Source organism: Poecile atricapillus, chromosome 16 (genome assembly GCF_030490865.1).
Source record: "Poecile atricapillus isolate bPoeAtr1 chromosome 16, bPoeAtr1.hap1, whole genome shotgun sequence".
Classification (NCBI taxonomy): Eukaryota; Metazoa; Chordata; class Aves; order Passeriformes; family Paridae; genus Poecile; species Poecile atricapillus.
Window position 1 is genome coordinate 11,416,519 of NC_081264.1, and position 20,995 is coordinate 11,437,513.

The 20,995-nt window shown below is 37.5% G+C and overlaps 1 protein-coding gene across 7 annotated transcripts in view; it reads left to right on the forward strand.

Moving 5' to 3' along the window:
* Positions 1–20,995, forward strand: part of SPECC1L (sperm antigen with calponin homology and coiled-coil domains 1 like) — a 63,128-nt gene that overhangs the window by 23,303 nt on the left and 18,830 nt on the right. For all 7 annotated transcript variants that reach the window (XM_058851189.1, XM_058851191.1, XM_058851190.1 and 4 more), the window contains 8 exons: positions 77–284; positions 5,984–6,057; positions 6,544–6,719; positions 7,888–8,054; positions 9,693–9,784; positions 14,513–14,603; positions 16,482–16,565; positions 17,740–17,896. In XM_058851189.1, the coding sequence (XP_058707172.1) occupies positions 77–284; positions 5,984–6,057; positions 6,544–6,719; positions 7,888–8,054; positions 9,693–9,784; positions 14,513–14,603; positions 16,482–16,565; positions 17,740–17,896 (1,049 nt within the window). The remainder of the gene's footprint in view (positions 1–76; positions 285–5,983; positions 6,058–6,543; positions 6,720–7,887; positions 8,055–9,692; positions 9,785–14,512; positions 14,604–16,481; positions 16,566–17,739; positions 17,897–20,995) is intronic.

Genomic DNA, 20,995 nt, shown 5'->3' on the forward strand with positions numbered 1-20,995 from the left:
AGAAATAGATTGTAAGTGTGGTAGTTACAAAACTAAAAGTATGTTTAATATGCAACTGAGATACATTCTTCTATAGGTCGAAGATGAATATCGAGTGTTCCAAGAAGAAGCCAAGAAGCAAATTGAGGATCTCAATGTGACTCTAGAAAAGCTTCGGACAGAATTAGATGAAAAAGAGACTGAGAGGAGTGACATGAAAGAAACCATCTTTGAGTTGGAGGATGAAGTAGAACAGCACCGTGCTGTGAAGCTTCATGACAACCTTATCATATCTGATTTGGAGAGTAAGTATTATACATTTCTCTTGAGAGAAAGGATAATTTAAGAAAAGCTCAAGTAGAACACTAATATTGAAAATATTTTCACTTGTCTTTTGTATGTCTGATTTCAAGTCAGACTAGGTTTTGCAGAATCCTTACACACTAGGGGAAGGAAAAAAATCAAGTTGTCTTAGATTTTCCAGACCCACTTTGTAGTTGGTGTGGGAATAAAAACCTTTGAATAGAGAACAAGTATGAAATCTGCTAATACTGTTTTCAAGTTGTTCTTCAAATTACTAAAACATGTAGTAGAAAGCATGTTTACTGTGTACCTGTCTAGCTCTCTGTGCCTTACTTCCCTCTCTGATCCTGGAGACCTGCTCAGACATTCCTACCACGGGCTGGAATTCTGCAATTAGTCTCCATCTAAATAAGAATGTGGGCAACTCTTCCCTGGCAAGCTGTATTTGCACAGTGCTACTTAGAGAATTCAAATATCTGTTAGTTCATCTTCCATGTTATTCAAAGATGAAACAAGATAGCAAAAAAACCAAAGCATGATTCCTTCTAATAGCCAGGGAAGTATTCATAGAAAGGGTTTTAAATTGGTCTGCTATCAAGAAAAGTTAGTGTCTTAAGCAAGCTAAATTGTTTATTCAAGCTCAGTATCTTCAGACAAGGCTGAGAGTGTTGTTTCCCTAAGTAACCCTTCTTTATCTTGAAAGGCAATCACTGCTTCTCTTTACAAAATAGTTTTAAGTTTTTCTTCTGAATTTTTTCCCCTTCATGTGCTAAAAGACAGTAATTTTGGAGCAAAGACTCAAAAAGGTTGAACAGTTTTCCATTTTTTGTTTTGTTTTTTCCATTAACTGAAATACACTCATGCAGGGAACAGCACTGTAGTCAAGTACATATTTAGGTATCAGCCTAGCAATACCTGATTACAAGGCAGCTCTGAATTTTAGATGCTTCTGCTTTGTGGGTACAAACCAGCTGTCAGATACTTAATTTTGACTAGTAAAAATTCAGGCAGACAAACTTCTGCCAGGGGAGAAATTCTCAGCAAAAATTGCAACAGTCTTTGTTATTCATTGGTCTTGAAATAGTTTGGAAAATTCATCTGGACCAGCCAGTGTCCTGACGTGATCCTTTGGGGGAAGCAAGCTCTTGTTTTAGTTATGTGCTGGAAGGAGAGTGGCATCTAGTGGCAGTAAGAAAGGATGGCACCCGAAGAATTGTATAAACTTTAAAAAGTGTGTTTTTTTCTGACAACTTGAAAACTCTGTTGATTGTGGGTTCATAGTTAAACCTCTTACTGGAGTTTTTTCGTGGTAGTCTCTAAGTACTGACAGCATAGAACATCATGAAAACTCTGGGACTTAGAGGTAGCACATACAACATTTAAAAGATAGAATACTAAACACAAAATGGAAAATTATAACTCAAAGATTTTACTGAAGACAGACTTTACACTTAGGAGAAAGATGCCTCACAGATAAGGTGGTGAGTGTTCATTCAGTTTAATGATTAATCAACACAAATAGTAATGTAGGAATGGGAAACACTCCAAGCACTGGTGCTTAGGGCATGCCTCACTATGGGCTTTTCAAACACCAAAAGGAGGCACAAGGAACCAGCAGTGGAATGTTTTTCACAGTAATCTGGTACTGAGCTGTCACATTTTAGCTGTTAATGCCTGCCTGCAGAAACAGAGTCTCTTTGATGTGTGCAGCAGGATGCAAATTGCATTGATGAAAACCACACAGTGTGTTCCTGACATCCATCCAGATGTGGTGAGAGCTGCAGTCACTGCAGCTGAGCTCCTTGCTGCTGGGATGAGGAGTTTGGTGTTTAAAGGGACTTAGGGGAAACCTAATGAGGAGCAGCTGAGGGCACTTGGTTTGTTCAGCCTGGAGGAGACTGAGGGGAGACCTCGTGGTGGTCTTCAACCCCTGCTCTCTGTGACTGGTGACAGGACTTGAGGAAATGGCTGGAGCTATATCAGGAGAGGTTTAAGTGGGATACCAGGAAAAGGTTCTTCACCCAGAGGGTGCTTGGGCACTGGAACAGGATCCCCAGGACAGTGGTCACAGCCCCAAGGCTGCCAGAGCTCAAGGAGTATTTGGACAATGGTGTCAGACACAGGGTGGGATTGTTGGGGTGACCTGTGCAGGGCCAGGATTTGGACTCGATGATCCTGATAGATCCCTTCCAACTGAGGATATTCTACAATTCTATTGTATGTAAAAAGTCTTAAGGAATATTAAAATAATCTGTACATTTATATCCTCCCTGCTGTGCTGAGCTGGAACAGGCAGTGGGGAAGGAAGGACAGTGGGCAAGGCTGACACTGCACTAGGTGGCGCGTTCCCTCTGGGTTTCACTTCTGACTCCCAAAAACTTGCAGTAGTTAGGTAGCCCAGCTGTCACATTAGTCATCCACAGTAACTAGGGGGGAAACAGAAACCTATTATTCTCCCAAGCAGTTAATAAGAGTTTGTGGGGAAATTTTTTCCAGAAAAGTTTGACTCCTGATGTGCAGAAAATGTGTATTTGTAGGTTAGCTTACTGCTTCTCAGAGTTTCTTCTGAAGCACAAAAATAATCATTGCTTGTTCTCTTGGCACAGGTGCACGTAGATTCTCTTAGTCTGTAACTACGTAAGTCAGTAAATTTTTAGGACAAGGGTAGGTGAGCTAGAAGGTGGATATATTTAATGTTCAGTGAATTGTTCTTTTATGGAGCTGACAGTGTTAGTTTTAATTCTGCTATATCTCAATTGAAAAGGATCTTGACAGCAGTTACAAAATGAACTGTTTACACTACCATATTTAGGCCTTTTCTAACAGTGTTGGAAAAGTCAATAGGATGTTCATTTTTTGTACTTTTTTTTTACATTTTTAGTACTTTTTTTTTTGGCTAATGGTGGACCCTTAAAAAGTCACCTTTCTTGTTGTATAGATGTGTTATCTGACATAATGAGCTCAAAAGCAAGATTGATCTACAAGTTGCCTGAGCTTTGGTATTTGTACCCTGTGCCTCTTCCTTGCAGAAGGAAGCTGTAGTTCTTACACTACCCTGTGTATTTGTGATTGTGCTGGGATAGCACAATCACATTTCCATGCTAAAGAATCAAAATTCTCTCCCAGTATAAGGCGTGCCTGTGTAACCAGTACAAAAACTGTGTGAGTGTCCATTGTGGAATAGCCTGTGTCAGAATTACTTGATTTAGTGTCCCTTCCCAGGTATTGTCATTTTTTCTGAAACTACTGCACCTGTCTGAATGTTGTTAGTATTTTTTCCCTTATTTTTTCCCCAGAAACTATTGAAATTAAACAACTGAATGTTGATACTCATTTTTATTTCATAGTGATAAATTCTAACTGCTAGTTATAATTAGTAAAAATTGCAGAAACAGAGGATTGTTTTCTCTGGTAGCCTTACAAAACTCTTCCTCCCACCCCCAGCCCTAGTTGTAAAGGTTTTCTTTACCATTTCTAGTCTGCATGTCCCATAATGGTTTTTTTTCTGCCTCTTAGGTAGAGGCAAGACCTTGTCAAACTGTGGCTTAAATCAATATAATTTTGTGAAATACAGATGTAATTGAATCCTGCAGTAAAACATGAGCTTGCTGATTTGCCATTTTTGATTATCCTATTCATTCATCAGAAGAGTCTCCTTGTTCTTCATTTACCCTAATGTGTAGTTACTTTTTCTTTTATCTCATTCTTTGTTGTCTATGATCCTTAAAAAAAGGAGAGTGGATAATGGTAGAAATACCTGCCCTACCATACTGAAAATTCAGACACGTGGAGGTGGAAAGGGTTTGTGTTAGAGAAGAATGTGGAGTTTGCAAGGATGCAGAAAGGAAAGATGCCACATGGCAGCCTCTACCTATTCTGACTACTTGAATTTTCAGGCTGTAGTTGGTGAAAGAGGTGAAATCACTTATGTTAGTCCTAATTTCTCACTGCATTTCAAATTCAATTGCAATTTGGTGGGGGGTATTTTTAATCTCCTTGGTTGACTGGGGAGGAGAGAGAGGACTGTTTCCAACAACTGCTGTAAACTGCTCTGTATTATTTATGGTACCTGCAGAATATTCAGACCATTGTGTTTTACTTCACAGCATAAATGCACTAAAATTTAATGGTGCGTTTCATAACTCACAGAAGCTCAAAACAATGGCACTACACAAGCTTTAACTGCGGGTGCATTTATGGTTTGTGGTTATTTTTAGATAGCTTGCTTTTAGTAATACTGCAAATTTTGTTTTTAAAAAACATTTTTTCTTTGAACTGTTTTAAAAGTGAAAATGAATATTGACTTGATTTGTTCCTAAATGCATTTAAAGGAAAAGGTAGAGGGGAGCAAGTTTTATAACTTTGGCTTAAAGCTGGCCTCCTGGTTCTGAATTTAGCTCAAACAAATTGTGTAGAAAGAGACAAGCTAAAAATTTGAGTGCTTTGCTAAAGTATCACGGTGGCATTAGATTTGAGTGGTCCACCCTGTAGGCTTATCTTCAAAGCTTAAAGATCAGCTGGGTGCAACTAAAAATGGCAGAGGAGGAGATAAATACAGAAATGTCTGTCTATTTTTAATGTTCCAACTTGCCCAAGTTTGAAAGGTTATCATGTTTTCAGGCCAGCTTAGATTTATAAGATTGTTGTAAAGAAATTAACTGTGAAATAAAAAGTCTCTGTACCTGGGGCTGTTGAGGAAGGTTTTGTGTATTGAACAGCTTAAATGTGTTAGGCACCTTCAGTCATGTTGTGGAAAGAGCATTGCTAATACACAGGAAAAATATTTGTTTCCAGCAGGTGTTGGGATAATGAACCTGAACAAAAAAATGCGTTTTAGTCAGTTTATACATCATTTTTACAGTTTTCACAGTCTAGGATAGAAGTAAAACATCCTAGACTCCAAGGATCAGTGAAGTGACACAGCATTTAGAAATTTACGCTGTGTTCTGCTTCATTAGTTGCTAAGTTTTAAGAACGGAGGAATCAATTACATTGTCCTTGTGTATTGAATAAAGTCACAAATGAATAATAATTGCAGTAGCCAGTCTGTCAGACGCCACACAGGAGCTGCTGGTGATCGGGCTGTCAACTCTTTTGTGTCGCTGCTGACAGATTTAGGGGACCATCTCTCTCATAACACGAGCTCACAGACTGTTTGGCCTTTTGCTGTAAATATAATTTGCTTTGACCTCAAATAGTAGCTTGATAGACAAGAATGTCAGATTCCTGGGGACGTGAGTGCAGTTTTATCCCTGTGGAAGACACGGCTGCGAGTGTTATGTCAGCTGCTTTGTGACAGGAATTAAACTGAATCAAAAGGATCCATGTAGCTGCAGCTTTTGTTTGAGGAGGGAAAACCCCCAGACATCCATGTTTTTAGGATCCTTTCATGTTAAATTGCCTACCTTGTCTACTTGCTCTTGGTTATTGCTTTGTCATTTTAATATTGGGATTTGGGATTTGTATAAGAATTGAGTTAGCTTATGCTGCTGCCCTTACCAGAGACAGAGCAGTGTGTACCTATTAACACCCTCTGGCAAATTATTCCTGCTTACGCTATGTTTCTTCAGATGTCTTTGGTTATAAAAATGTCTTCTCTGAGTAAGTCTTCAAAAACATTTGCAGGTCTTTTCAGTTACTCATTTTTAAGTAAATAAATCCCTGACTAAGATTTTACAGGGAATTTCACTTTTTTTTCCAGATACAGTTAAAAAACTTCAGGATCAAAAGCATGACATGGAAAGAGAGATCAAGAATCTTCACAGGAGACTCCGGGTAGGTAAAAAACAAAAAAGTCAATAAATTGTAAGCTTAGAATGTCCTAAAACCAGCATATGAAACTGTGAAAAGATAATAGCATTAGATACAATGCCAATAAAATTATTATTTCTGAAAGACAGGCATCATGGAAATACATTTACTAACCTACAGACACTAAACAATGCTAAAAATTTCTCAGTGTGACAAAGATAGAATGTTTGGCTTATGAGAAAAAGTTCCTGTGTATTTTGATGTGGTGCTTAATATTAAATATTTTTCTCCTCCGCTTTGAATTTTTTTTGTCTCCAGAAAAAAAATTAATGACTTTCAAAATCTAGTTATTTTCATCAAAACCTCTTCAATTTAACTTGTGAGTTAGGTTGTGCCTAACACTGGACAAGCACCTCTGTCATTCCTGTAAATAATTTCCTTTAACAGCATAGGAAAACTATTAATAATAAGGATAACTTTCATTTTTAACTTCCAAATTGATGTTTCCAGGAGGAGTCAGCAGAATGGCGTCAGTTCCAGGCAGACCTGCAGACTGCAGTGGTTATAGCCAATGATATCAAGTCAGAGGCCCAGGAAGAGATTGGGGACCTGAAGCGCAGGTTGCACGAAGCGCAGGAGAAAAATGAGAAGCTCACTAAGGAGCTGGAGGAGATAAAGTCACGCAAGTATGCAAATGACAACAGGGATATATGGTCTCTTTTGCAGGGGAAAAAGTTTTGGAAATCCAGTTTCTTAATTATTGAAGCTCCAGAGGTTTGTAAATCCTCTCACTGTGAGGATCCATATTTCTGCAAGCTGCTTTATGCTGCTTTCAGTGGTCAAAATAGGTACACTTACAATAGCAATATTTGTTCCTTAATACTGTATACTTAATCCAGCCAGGATTTTACTAAACCAGGTTGAAGTGGAGGATTTTTCCAGTTTAACAGCTAAAAATTATTTTGCTTCCCACAATGTGAAAAACAAGCAGTGTTGGCTTTTCTGTACCATCATTAATATTTCTCATTAGCAGCCAAGGCTTTTGGTGTGGTTAAGAACACAGTTGGGTTTTTACCTGAGAAGAAACCTTCATCTAGTTCTGCATATAATTATACTGTTTTCTTTCCACTGATAATTAGACATGCTTTCTATAGAAAAACAAAAATAATCCAAATTGTGATGTATTGTGGCTTGAATTAGGCGCTTTAGATATTTAGACCCTGAGTTATATATGTCTTTCAGAAGTATGGGAGTCCTCAAATAGGAACATGTTGATCAGCACCATTTGAGTCCTGACTGCATTGTCTCTAGGGGTCAGATATGTATATAGCTTACAGTAATGATGCTTGTGTTGTGTATATATAAAACAATTGTTTTCTACATGGATGGGAATTTGGTAACTTACATTTATCTCAGCATCTAGTAGGGAAAGATGTGTACCAGAAATATATTCTTACCTCATTAATATTAAATTGTTTTCCATTTATTCAGGTGGAAAAAAAATCTCCCCTCTGAGATGATTATTTTCATGTGGAATGGTGAAGTCCTTAAGTCTCAATTTTTTCCATCTGTGTGTGTGAGATAGGAGCAGGAATTAAGCCTTATATCAAATATTGATTTTATAGACTTTTTTTACCAGATGCTGACCTCTGTTGCTGACAAATAGTAAGAATTTACAGTGATAATTTGGCTTGATAACCTACTTGAGAATTACAGTGGAAAGAAACTAGGTTAATGTAATGACCCATTTGGACCATAGATTTTAATTCAGCTTCAATTTGTGTTGATTTTTTTAAGACTTGGCATGTTAAAATGTTTTTTAAATACCCTACATGAGCAGCACATTGCCTTTAGGCAGGAAGAAGAACGTGGTCGAGTATACAATTACATGAATGCAGTAGAGAGAGATTTGGCAGCTCTGAGACAAGGAATGGGCCTGAGTCGCAGATCCTCCACCTCCTCAGAGCCAACTCCCACTGTGAAAACGCTCATCAAGTCCTTTGACAGTGCCTCCTCCCAAGGTGAGTCCAGCAGGGAGAGCAGCAGCTGCACCAGGCTGAACCCTCTCCTCGTGTCCCGTGGTCATCCCTGGTGGCTCAGCTAACTCAAACTGCTTGATCCTGTCATGACCCCCAAGTGATGGCTGAAACAAACCAACCCAAACTGGATTGCAGAACAGATTGTTCACTGCAGTTAAATGCAAGCATCCCTTTTTTTGTCTTGTCTTTATTTTTCTCTTTGCTGTCGCATTGCCAGTGACTCATATGCTGGATGCTTTGATTCAGTGCTCCTGTATATTAGAAATACATAAACACATATGACACACATAATTATAGCTGGGAGCACAGCTGATTTCAGCCTGATTATTAAAATGTGAACTTAATGTACCAAATTAAGCATTTTAAAAGCCATGTAATAGCTAGAGCTGAGTTTATGTCTTTTAATAACTTGTATCTTACAGCTCTGATGACAATTAAAAGTAAGATCCAGCCAGTATCACCTATTGAAAGATATAGGAGATATTTTCTAAAATTAGAGGAGTCTCGCTTTTGAGACAATGGACTTGAATTTGGTTCTGATTGTGGGAAGAAGTGGTGTTCTTCTTTATAGATGACCAGAATAAGGGGTCCAAGTAATTATTCTGAAATGAGAAACACTTAAGTTTCACCTTTAACTGCATATGAGACCTTATGAGAATGAATTAAAATATTTCCCTTGCCAGGTCTTTGGGTTTTGACTTTCATGTCCAACAAAGTTACCCTAAGTCTGATGTAAAAAGGTTTGGTCTGAAGCAGACTACGCAGAGACAGTACAGTACAGTGCTGTGCCCAGCAAAGCTGCTTTTCACTGCTTAGAAGCAAAACATTTAAGATACAGAACCATATTTGTTATTTAACCATTCTGTAAATGCTTCTATTTCCATGCTTTGTTCATAGGTATTTACAGTTTTTTAGTTTTCTAGTGTTAATTTAGAAGTTTTTTTAGTGTGTTACTGGAGGAAGCTGCTTTCTTGCCAGAGTTAGTTTAGTTAAATGATAAATCCCCTCTCCCTTCTTTGGAATGTTTAATTTCAAGCTAATATCTGCCTTCTACCTCAGCACTCATGTCCAGCTAATCATGTTGTTAAATCATCAGATCACTGATTCACCAATTTAGAATTTTTCTCTTTTCATACATTTCTAAAAATGTTACTTGTTTAATCCCAAAATTTAAGGTATATAATAATCTAGTGCTCCTGGACTTTGATTAGAAACTAGAAAGGAGAAGCAGGTGATATAGTTAATCTTTCTTGTATTACTGGCAGAGCCAGGAGCCTGCTGTTATCTCTTTAATTGTCTGAAGATCAGAGAACTAGTAATGCCATGATTTACATCTGCCAAGGTAATAGTATCCTGCACCTTAGCCTTGTCCACCCCCAGCAAACTCAGGCTTTTACCATGGATGATAGAAAGACAGCAAATGAAGGTAATTGCAGGGGAGTAAATGTGTAGGCATACTTTGAAATGACTTTTCAGTCAATTGCTAATTGAAATTCTGAGAGTGTGATCTGGTAGAACTAGTAATGTAAAGTACAAGGTGAGGGTTGGCTTTAGCAGTCTCCTGTTGCACTGCAGAGCAGTGTCATGCTCACCATGGCTTCTTTTCCATGTTCCTCCTAGTTCCAAGCCCTGCTGCTGCCACAATTCCTCGCACTCCCCTGAGCCCAAGTCCCATGAAAACTCCCCCAGCTGCTGCTGTATCCCCAATGCAGGTGGGTGTTTATGACTGCACTTAATCCTTCTCTGTGAAGAGGATCGTGTGGAACTACAGGTGGTAACATACAAATATCAGCTGACTTGCTGGGGAAATAATGATAAAATGTTGCCTTAATTAAGTAATTACTAAACTGTTCAGTCTAACAAGTCTTTCACTGAGAAACACGTTGGAAATTTGGAAGTCTTGTTAAATATTCACAACCATTGCTATTCCTGTGCTATTAAAAAGCATGAGAGGAAGACTTTATTTGCATTCCTTGGTTTTAGAGTTGCTGTTTGTCAGTTCTTAGTCCTGTGCCTGGCAGGGGAACAGCAGTAATCCCCTTTGGCAGTGGACTAAGGTCTGTGCAGAATCTGTCAGCAGTCATCAGTGCAATGTATCATTCAGTGCAGGCCTGAGAGAGAGGATTGAAATAATTGCAAATTTCTGATCTTTGTTCATTTTGCACTGACAGAGTTTGGCCAGTGGGTGATGGTGCTGTGTATTTTGTGCTGTCCTCTCTGAAGCTTTGTCCCTTTACTTAGCTGCTGCAGCAGCCTTGGTGCCTTGAGATGGCATTGTCAGGACTCTGATGTTCAGCTTTGTAAATCTTTGCTGGTTTTATTATCTCACTTGCTGTATGAAGTGACATTTTGGCAGAAGCCAACAATTTTAAAGACAAAGCAGATGGGACCAGATTCATAAAGAAAAATCAAAGAATGTACATTGTTTTAGTCCTTTAATATCCATAAATTCTCCTGTTGCTTCATATCTTCAAGATATTGCTATCCAAAAGTTCCAAAACTGGATTTTCACTGTAGGCCAGTGTAATGATTTGGTAATACCTCCTCTCTGCCTGAACTGCCATATTAGCTTTTAGTCCTCAAGGAACAATACCTGGAACAGACTGACTATTCTCCTGTTCTCAGACTAGTGCAGCTTTTATTCATTGAAGAGTGAATTTCATGAAACAAATAGATAGCCTTAAAGCAAAGAGAAAGAATTTAATATTTTTTTGTGAGAGCTTCTGCTACTTCTTATGGTTCAGTCACTCTTGACAGCAGTTTTCTAAATTAGTTAAATGTGACGAGTTCGCTGACAGATGCTTTGTTCCTATTGATCTGTCTTTATATTTCTGTTTATTTCTGCACTCTTGTAGGAGGAGGCAGACTTAATCTCATGTTCCAAAGGGCTGAACCAGACCTTTGGCAGACAGAAGACTTTTTGGTGAAGCCTAAGGCTTATCTCACTTTATTTACCTGTAAATTAACCATGAACCAAAGTAATCTCTTAGAATACTGCAAAGCTGCTCAGGTTTACAGCTCTTGTTTGATGTTCTTGATCTGCAAGAATTACTTGAATTTTGAATTCAACTTCTGTTATAGACCCAAGTCATTAACAGCTGGATACTCATTAGTGGGAAACATTGTCTGAAAAACAAAGGGGAGGGTGTGTAAATGAAAACAGCTTCTATTGTCTTTCTGAAGATAGGTGGTTTTCTTCAAAGTGCTTGTAATTATCCAGAAGGCAATTGGGTTTCATGACCTCAGTTATGTGAATATTTTTTGCTCAAGAGAGAAGGGGGTTGAATTTTCCTTATTTTCATATTGCTGCCTCATTTTCTACTGTTGTGTTCTATGTAATTTTTTAAAACATTTTTGTTGTTTGTGCTCTTTTACAATTGAAAAGCACAATTTTAATGAGTAATCACAATGTGAGCTGACTCACCTTATAGAAGTCATCTATGATTATTTTAAGGCCTTTGAGAAAAGTTGGATGTCTTGGGTGTTGCAGTGCTTACTGTCATTAATCTTGGTTGCTTTTAAATGCAGTCACAGAGGAAATATTTACATAGGCACCTACTGAGAAACTGGCACAGTGTTGATACTTCCATAAGCTGGATTGGTTGCAGAAAATATTGTCCAAGTACAGATGCATCAACCATGCTTTGTCTTTGGACTGTGTAAGGAATTTCCTCAGTCTTGAGGAGTTCTTGTTTGCTTTTTTGTTTTTCCTTATAGCTGTGTGTGTATGTGTAATGAGATAGATTCTTGGATATATTTTGCAACTCAAAACAAACAAAACCCCTTTCTGGCTTCAGGTCCAAGCCTGCAATGGGACATAGCTGTGTTTTACTCTTAGCAGTACTGCAGAACAATTTAGGAAGAGAGGTATGAAGAGAATGCTCTTCAGAATGTGAATGCAGCCCTGCTGGGATAGCCCAAAGCTTAGCTGGTCTGGTATCCCACTGGGAGTGACCAAAGCAGATGCCTAGGGAGGAATATAAGGACAGGGCAGTATATCTGTTGCTTTCCCTGGGTACTTTCTTTTTCTGCTTTGTATCTGGAGGACTTTCTGAAACAGACGTGGTTTCACATTCACAGTTTCCCACTGAATGTCCTCATTTGCTTTGAGCATATAAACTTCCTAAAAAAGGGTTCAAGCAATTCAGTGTCAAAAACTTCCTATACTTTAACTAGTCAATATGTGAAAAACTCTGTTCTGCAATTGCCACTTGTAGGTGCACTGGCATGGAGTGCACAGTGATTGGGAAGAGGTACCTGGATAGTGGTGATGGTCATGTTTCCTTCCATAGCTGAAAACAGACACAAGGATGACGAGTCAGAAGCCAAATATTTGGAATTGAAGTGATTAGTTCATCCTGCCATAGTTCTGTTTCAAATTTAAAGCATCTCCCAGATACCTGGGCAGGGCTACATAGATGAAGGCAGGTGAAAACAGATAAAGGTCAGTTGGTCCATGTTCCTCTGGTTTGCAGTGCATCAGTCACTGTGTTCCTGCTGGCAACTGTGAGACATGGAATAAGGAACTAAGCAGTGCCAGAGAGCCCTGCAAGGGAGCAGAGCAACAGGAACAAAGACACAACCACTTTGTTTTATTGCAAAGAGACAGGACCAATATGCAGCAAGTTATCTGCTGAGTGATGCAGCCACTTTCTGACAATATCCATAAAGGATGTTTGTTTTTAAGGGATAAAGATAGATGGTTATCCAGCTCTGTATTTCTTTTTTTATTTATAAATATTTTAAAATATTTATATTTATAAATACTTTCATATTTATTTTATGTATCTGTGTTTCTTGGCTCTGTACTCCCCTGTCTCTGTAGTTCCAGTCCCAAAGCTGATCAAAATTAAGTATTTTTATTTTATTTTAGCTTCATTATCTCATTTTAGCTGTTTCCTGGTGTGGGGAGATGGGTGAAACAACTCACTTTGGTTCTTGTCCTTTAGTTAGGAAATATTTGGGGGTTTTTAAAGTAGGTGATGTAAGTCTGAAATACCAGCTCTTGAGGGAGGTTGTTGTGGGCATTTCAGTGCATGGCTCACAGTCACTTTCACCTGCACATTTGAAGGTATAATCTTTGTCATGTATGGACAGCACTACATATATGAAGTGATGAAATTCTTCAAGCTGTACATTGGCAGTTGTTCTCTCCATTTGATTTCTAGCACAAAAGCATAAGTCTTATTTTGACTATAGCTTATGAATAAGTGGCCCTGTAATCCTGCCTGTGCTGTGGGATGCTGTAAAGTATATACTGTTAACTTGTTTTAATCAGAATTCTGGATTTGTCTGTCTTGCCTACATAATTTGGCATGAGAAACACCTGACCTTTAGTATTTTATGAAGACAAGACTCATTTAACCTTGGGCCAGATGGAGGCCTGAGAGAGTTTTCAGGATAAACACATTAGTGGACTGATTATGATTAAGTATTGGAATCTAATAGAAAGGACAGGGTGAATAAAGAATGAACTATAATTTGCAATGGGCTCTTTGAAATGATTAATTTGAAATAATTGTGGGCGATCCTCCATGAGTCTTCAGCAACTGAATCTGTTTCAGTAACTATAAGGGTAATTATTGCTTTGTACTCTTCACTGTGTGAGACTGGAATGCTTATTTTAGTCCTATTCAGTGCTTACTGAATTGTGTGTACAAGTCTTAACACAGCTGTGATCATGTGCTTGCTGAAAGCCATATATTGCTAAATATTTATATAAAACTTGAAAACAAAATGCTACATTCATAGCTCTTTAGAGGAGAACAAGAATTAAAGTGCCCTGAGAAGGCAAAAAAAAAAAAAAAAATTGTGTTTTACTACATCTTCAACAAATAATAAAATATGTCCCTCCATTTGTTCCCAGAGCATCTCAGTTAAATATGTGGGAACAAAAGCTCTTGACATTCTGAATAAACCCCATTTTTTCAGTAGTGTTTTTCATAGCAAAGACTACTTTGGGTCACTGTACCCATGACACCATTCTCCCAACTTTCCAGGAAGAGGCACAAAGCTCTAAAGGCTTATGTTAATAACACAAATCATGCACTAAAACATTGGCTTTATATAGGGGGATCTGTTGGTTTAAATAAACACATCGAGTTTAACCAGAACAGGTTTGTTCAAACAAAATATAAATTAAGGTGAGAATTAATGCAAAAACTGCAAGAGCATTCTCAGCCTTAATTTTTAACATTGGTTTGAGGAACAGGTCTCAGTTTAAAGAAATAAATGTTACAGCAGGATCAAGGCACAGTCAGATTGGCAAAAGTAAAGGTTTTAAAAGTAAAGAAGGAAAACATTTCAAAGGTTCCTTTATTTTTGTAGTTCCTTAAAATTAGTAATAATGTCATATGTGAATTTCTAAAGCTGATTCTGCAATTCCACATTTGTTTTTTTACCTTCCAGTTATGTCTGACACAAATATTTTTCCATTTCAGAGGCATTCCATAAGTGGGCCAATCTCAGCTTCAAAACCCCTTGCTACACTGACAGACAAAAGACCAAGCTATGCAGAAATTCCTGTTCAAGGTACTGATTCTAGTTCATTTAAACTTTGTTTTTAGCACTGCTATTGATAGTTGATAATTGATATTAAAATAATTTAAAAAATTATTTAGTATCCAAAGCATTATCATGTTACATACTTTTTATTATCAAAATATCTTAATAGAATCATAGACGCTTAATCACGTTTAAATTCTTTTTATTTCTGTTTCATCACATGTGGTGGTGTAACATAAAGATGCTTTTTTGAATTTCCAGCAGAACCACAGTTGCATGCTGATAACTTGGTACTATTCTGATAAGTTTTAGTGTGTGCATAAACTGAAATCACTTGTAAAATCAAGATAAGATAATTTCAGGGACATATCTTGCAGCTGTCCCTGTTATTAGAAAAACCCACCTCTGGGGTTACAGTATTCGTGTGGTTGTGGGGTTTTCAACCCCCTAAAATGAAACAAGGATGATGGTTGGAATTCTACTCCATGTGAATAATAAAATGAACTTAAGTATTGAACCTTTCGGAGCCAGATGAAAAATTGAATGGAATTGAGTGTTGATTTATCTATTTCCCAATATTCCCCTGTTCTGTGAACTTTGTTTTGTCTCTCAAAACACTGTTCACAATGTGCTCTTCCTGTGAGAATGAATGGCTATCATGTGTTGGGTGTAGCTCTCTGATTTATGCCTGCTTTAGGGGCTTTTTGTGTGTAGATGTTTCTCAAGATAATCCCCATATGACTCCAGGCTGAATATTTCCTCTCAATTTGGTATTCCTGAGGTCTGATGTTTTCTAAAGGGTTGGGTTTTTTTTTTCTGTAGCACTTCATAATAGTCTGTATGTGCCAGATTTCCTTCTTGCTTTTGTTGAATCCATATTGAGACTATTTGTACAATGCAGCTGCAGTTTTAATTTTAGAAACTTTGATATTTTTAGGAATATTGAAATGCCTTTCCAAGAAGATAATACAGGATTCTTTAATTGTTACAGAGTTCAGGGTTAGACATAAGCTTAAACACAAAATGAGTGGTATGTTTTACATAGCTTTTGTGGGTTTTTTTGAATCAGTGAATGCAGGAGCAGGACTGTGTTCCAGACAGAATTCCTGTTTACACCCATGCAGATATGTTTTTAATGTATCTCTCCAGCAATTTATATTTCTTATGTCCCACTTTTAACTAATAAATGGGGTTTCACTTTTCTTAATTCTTATTCCTGTGAGGTTTTATATTCAAATTACTGTCTTCTAAGTGTTCCTATGTAGGAGTATGTAAACCTTTTGTTTGCAGTTTTTACTTGAAGGAATATCTCATAATAGGAAATAGCTTTGATTTGTTGCTATAGAAAATTAATTTTGTTGTATTTGGTTTTTTTTTCACCCATTTGCCTTAGGCAGAACTATTCTTGCAATAAAATAGGCACCTTTTAGACTCTACTGAATGGAGGAAGAAAGGAAAAAATGTGTTGTTTTATTTAGTAATAAGAATGAAAAAAACCCCCAAAGCCCAAAAAATGTCAATCCAACAAACCAGGGAGGAAGAAAAAGCAAATCACCTGAGGGACAAAGCAATCTGAATATTGTGAGGGACATATTGAATATTTTTGGCCATGTGCTGAATGGGGGTGCCTTTCTCAGCCTTTTGGTGTAAGGATATTTTTAATGACCAGGGCAAGTGGATTAGCAAGAGGCTTTAGGGCAAAAGGTGCTCATGGTGTATTCTAGGAGCACTTCATTGGCACTGGGCAATTTTAGGGCTTCTCTATAGTCCAGATAAAATCAACTGCCCTCCCTAAAACAGCCAAACCCAGGCACTGATGGGCAGTATTCGTGGCTCAGACCTGAATGTCTTACATTTGACTGGAATCTTCAGCAATAATGACCTCTCTCCTTTTTCTTTGTCCAGAACATTTGTTGAGAACATCCTCCACCAGCCGGCCGGCGTCTCTGCCACGAGTCCCTGCTATGGAAAGTGCCAAATCTATTTCAGGTAATAGCACGGTGTTTAGGTGATCAGGAAAATTAGGAACTCTCATTTCAGCCACGTACTTCCAGTCTACTTTGTGACTGACATAACCCACAAATATTCTTCAGTATTGCTGATTGGAGTTGTTGGACATTTGATGTTAACTTTGCATTTTAAAAAAAAACCAATGTGCTAAATGCAAGTTTATGCAGAGTGTTAGTTTACTATCAAACTTTATATACTGTCTCAGTATCAGCAGGGGCTTCTAAAACCAAATCTTTATGAGTTATAGCACAGATAGATAGTGTGATACTGTGAAAATGATGCTTTGTATAATCTAGGCAGAATTGATTTTAGCTCAGTATTTTTTTAAAAAACCTTGTATTTGAGGGTGCTTAGAAGTTTTATTTAATTTTTGTTTGTCTTAAGAACCCAAACTTCTTGTGTCTGGTATTTATAAATTAATGTACTTGTCCCCAGGTCATTAGAAAATAAGTCCCTGATTTATGTAGAAAGTCAAATCTTTGATTTGCACAAACATGAACAATGGTGACTGCTTGAGAATAATGGCAAACCTCATACTTTTAACTGGAAACTGTTCCATGTAGAGAACATATAACAATTCCAAATTTGGTTTTACAGAGTACAGTGCTCGTACTCTCATTTGAAAGAAAAATCATTTCCTTTGATAAAATGAAGCAATCTCTGTGGAATGTGGCTGACTGGTCTCAGGTCAATGTTTGATATTCTTGTTGATGATATTTAATTAATGTCCAGAGCATCACATACATGCCAATTCTTCATTAAAATTAAATGGAAATAAAACAGCTGTCATCTCTAAACTGATTTGGTTTTCTTTTTCCTTAACTACTTGAAGCTTCACAGTGTAATTATATGGACTAGAGGAAAATAAATGCTTTGATGTTAAAATTCCTTCTCATTCATTAAATCCTTCAAGTGGAAGTAGTGATATTCCATTAAGATACATCCATCAAACTTTTGCTTAAAAATACAGGCTTGATCATAAATGTTTCTAGTGCAGTCTAAATCCAAAGTGGAAAGTATCAATAAGAATGTTGACACCTCCAATTAGATATCAGTTTCTATGCTTGGTTTCTGAACTAATCCTTGTCTGAGAGCAAGTTTGAAAGTTTTTATGTTTGCACATGATAAATGCAAGGGCAATTCCCCCTCTTAGTGTCTCGAAGAAGCAGTGAAGAAATCAAACGGGACATCAGTGCACCTGATGGAGCATCCCCAGCATCTCTCATGGCAATGGGTACCACCTCACCACAGCTGTCCCTCTCATCTTCTCCTACAGCATCAGTCACCCCTACAACCAGAAGCAGAATAAGGTAAAAATCCTTTATTGGGGTTAATTCCACAGCTGTCTGTCTGCGTACCTTTAGTATATAATACTGGTGCTGAGACTGCAGACCCTACACAGTGATGATCTTCATTAATCTGTAAGAGCTTCAGAAAGGTTTTTCTGCAGCTCAGTATTTGTTTAAAAAGTTAGACTAAAAGTTAAGCTTTTTAAAGCTGATGAGTTAATACCAGAACTTTATACTCCACTAGAAAAGCAAGCTAAATCATGTCAGTAAATAATAATACCACTTCAAAATACCACAAAGCCAAATTCAGGAAGTGAGTTTACTGCACATGGAGCAGATCATGCAGACTGGCTTAGACCCAGGGTGACCATGATAAACCTTAATTTGTGTAATCCCAGTTGAATCCAAAAACTAACATGCCCAGGTCTTAATCCCAGACACTGGCAAGTCTTTTTAATAACCATGAGTGAATGGGCCTGGGTTTTTTTGTCCCACAGACAGAGTCATAGTACAGGTCTGAGCAACAAATAGCCAGACAACCTCCTTTGATTAATAAGACAAAAGATAAGTCTGTGGTAAATTTAAAACTTTTCCTCTCTGTTGTGTTATCAGTCAGAGGACTTCAAAGTATTTAATCCTCATGTTATCCAAGTGAAGTATGTCCTCAGCTCTGCTTCATAGACTGGCAAATTGCAGGCAAAGATTAAATAACTCTGTCAAGACCATTTCTCACAGAGCTTCCTGACAAAGCTTTTGTACAGAAGTATTAAACCTGTAGTGTTCAGACACTTGCTATATGTATAAAATTGTAAGGTATTTACTGCTGTGGGTGCTTTTGAAAGTGATTTCCCTAGAATCAGCTGAGAAAGGCCTCAGTGCTGCCCTCCTTTCACTGTGCAGAAATGAAATTGAATTTAATTGTGGGTACTTTATTACCAGAAGTTAATGTGTATTTTAGCACCCAAAGTTAAACTGAGTACTTCCAGAAATAAGTTTTAAGAAAACCCTAAAACACCTATGTATGAACTTTGAACTGGTAACATTGAGTTGTATTGGTGTCTGCAGACTGGAGCAAACAGTGTGGCATTCCAGGGTGAAACTGTACAGTTATGAAATCATTACTGTGCTGCCCAACCATTGCTTACAATATTTGGTGCTACAAAAGACTTAATGGGCTGTGCAGCAGTGGCTGTGTGGTGATGAGTGTGGCCTTTGGAGCCACTCTGAGTGTTGCTGTAGAGTTCAGTTTGTTACATGATCAGGTTTCTTTGGTTTCCCTTGCCTTTTTCTTGAAAGTTACTGTAGGATAATATTATTGGTGTAGTTCACTGGAACAAATACTTGCAGTTTACTGTTCCCTGTTCTAGTTAAAACTTCATTAGCTCTTTGATTTGGAATACAGTTGACAGTATGACCTAATATGACATGTAAGATTTGCATGTCAAGCCATTTCTCATTGTCTCCATACAACTTAATGCTAATTTATTTTCTTCTGCAGTGTTTTCATAACTGCAAGAACCTGATATAAACCATGTGCTCTTGCTGGAATTTGAGAACAGGCTGTACAGCTCCCTCATGGCTAAACAGTATGTTTAGCGTAAAGAGAGAGGGATATTTTTATTTGAGTTCTATTGTTGCCCCAGATCTCTGTTCTTCAGTTCTCATAGTGTTGCATAACCCTCATTATAGATTGAATATGCAATCCCATTGTTACTTGTTTCAATCACCAAAGGAAAAAATACACCAGTGTAAGTTGTTGATATTTGTACTGATTTAAAAACTGAAGTACAGAATTTCTTGAAGCATCATTCTGGCTGTGTGGTGCCTATGAAGTTTAGGTACAGTGACCTATTCAGATAATTTATTTCATATTTTAAATACACAATTATTGACTTCCTTGTTGTTTTAAATCAAGATGAGCAGTTTGTTTGGAATGCTCAGCATCAAAGATAGCAGTTAGTGTTTTATGTTTACTGTCCTGCTGGGCATAAATTTTCATGGATATTTCAACTGTTATCTCTAAGTAACTTAAAGATTCTGCCCATCCATATGTTGGCCAAGCAAATTGCAATACATGTATTTAGGATTAATGCCTTAAAACATTTCCTTGTCTGTTGGGCCATGCATTTTATGCATTGGCCAGGAGATGCTGATACATGGAGCAGTCTCTGGTGTTCTGTTTATAGTGCACACACAGGAAGAAATCCACATTCCATGCATGTTTTCTTTTCCCTTGGCAGGAGCTGGAGAATTGCTACCTGTAAATCTGCAGCAGAGAATCCACTGATGATATTATTTATTTCCACGTTCTGCCCCTCTTTCCAGTCACCAAATGAGCTGTAAAGAACAAAGAGTTGAAGATTTGAGTGTGAATGTGTACAATCCCTATGTCCTTTGGGAAATATTCAGAAAGAGTAATTTAGGGTATCATCTCTGTGAATGTTGTGAAAACTTTTCTTACACCTGATAGACTCTTTAAAAATGGCAGATGGAGAAGTCTTTGCAGTTCACTGATAGCTATCTTATTTTAATTTTCCAAATGGAGATTATTAGAAACAAGAACAACTCCTGGCACGCTTCATGTGTGGTAACTACTATCCATAATGGTGTAGTATTTGCTCTTTTTGTCAAAGACTATTTATTATAATATCTATAGAAATACTGAATTATGTAACCAGGCCACTAAAGAAGTATTAACCTCTGTAATATATATATTTTTTAAGCTAAGAATTCATTTATGAAGCCTGATAAAGAGATGCTTGTAATGTAAGGCTCATGAAAAAATGGCCAACTTAGTTAGGTTGTTCTTTTCTTTCCCAGTCTTTTCTTAAGGAAAAAATTACTTAAGATAGCTTGACAAACTGGAATTGAAATTAATTGACTGCTTTTATTGTGCTAATACATCAAATGGCAGATCAGCCTACATAGATCTCCCCCTTCTTTTTTGAGAACTCCAGGTCTCAGGCAAATGTTCTTTTAATAAAACCATGCTGCTCATATGCAAACTTGTTGTTTCAAGGTGACATTTGTAATCAGCCATGAGATGCAAAAGAGATAGCATCAGTTTATTTTCTTTCTAAATAGGAAATAAAGTCACTTGAGTTAGCTTAATGGTTCAGC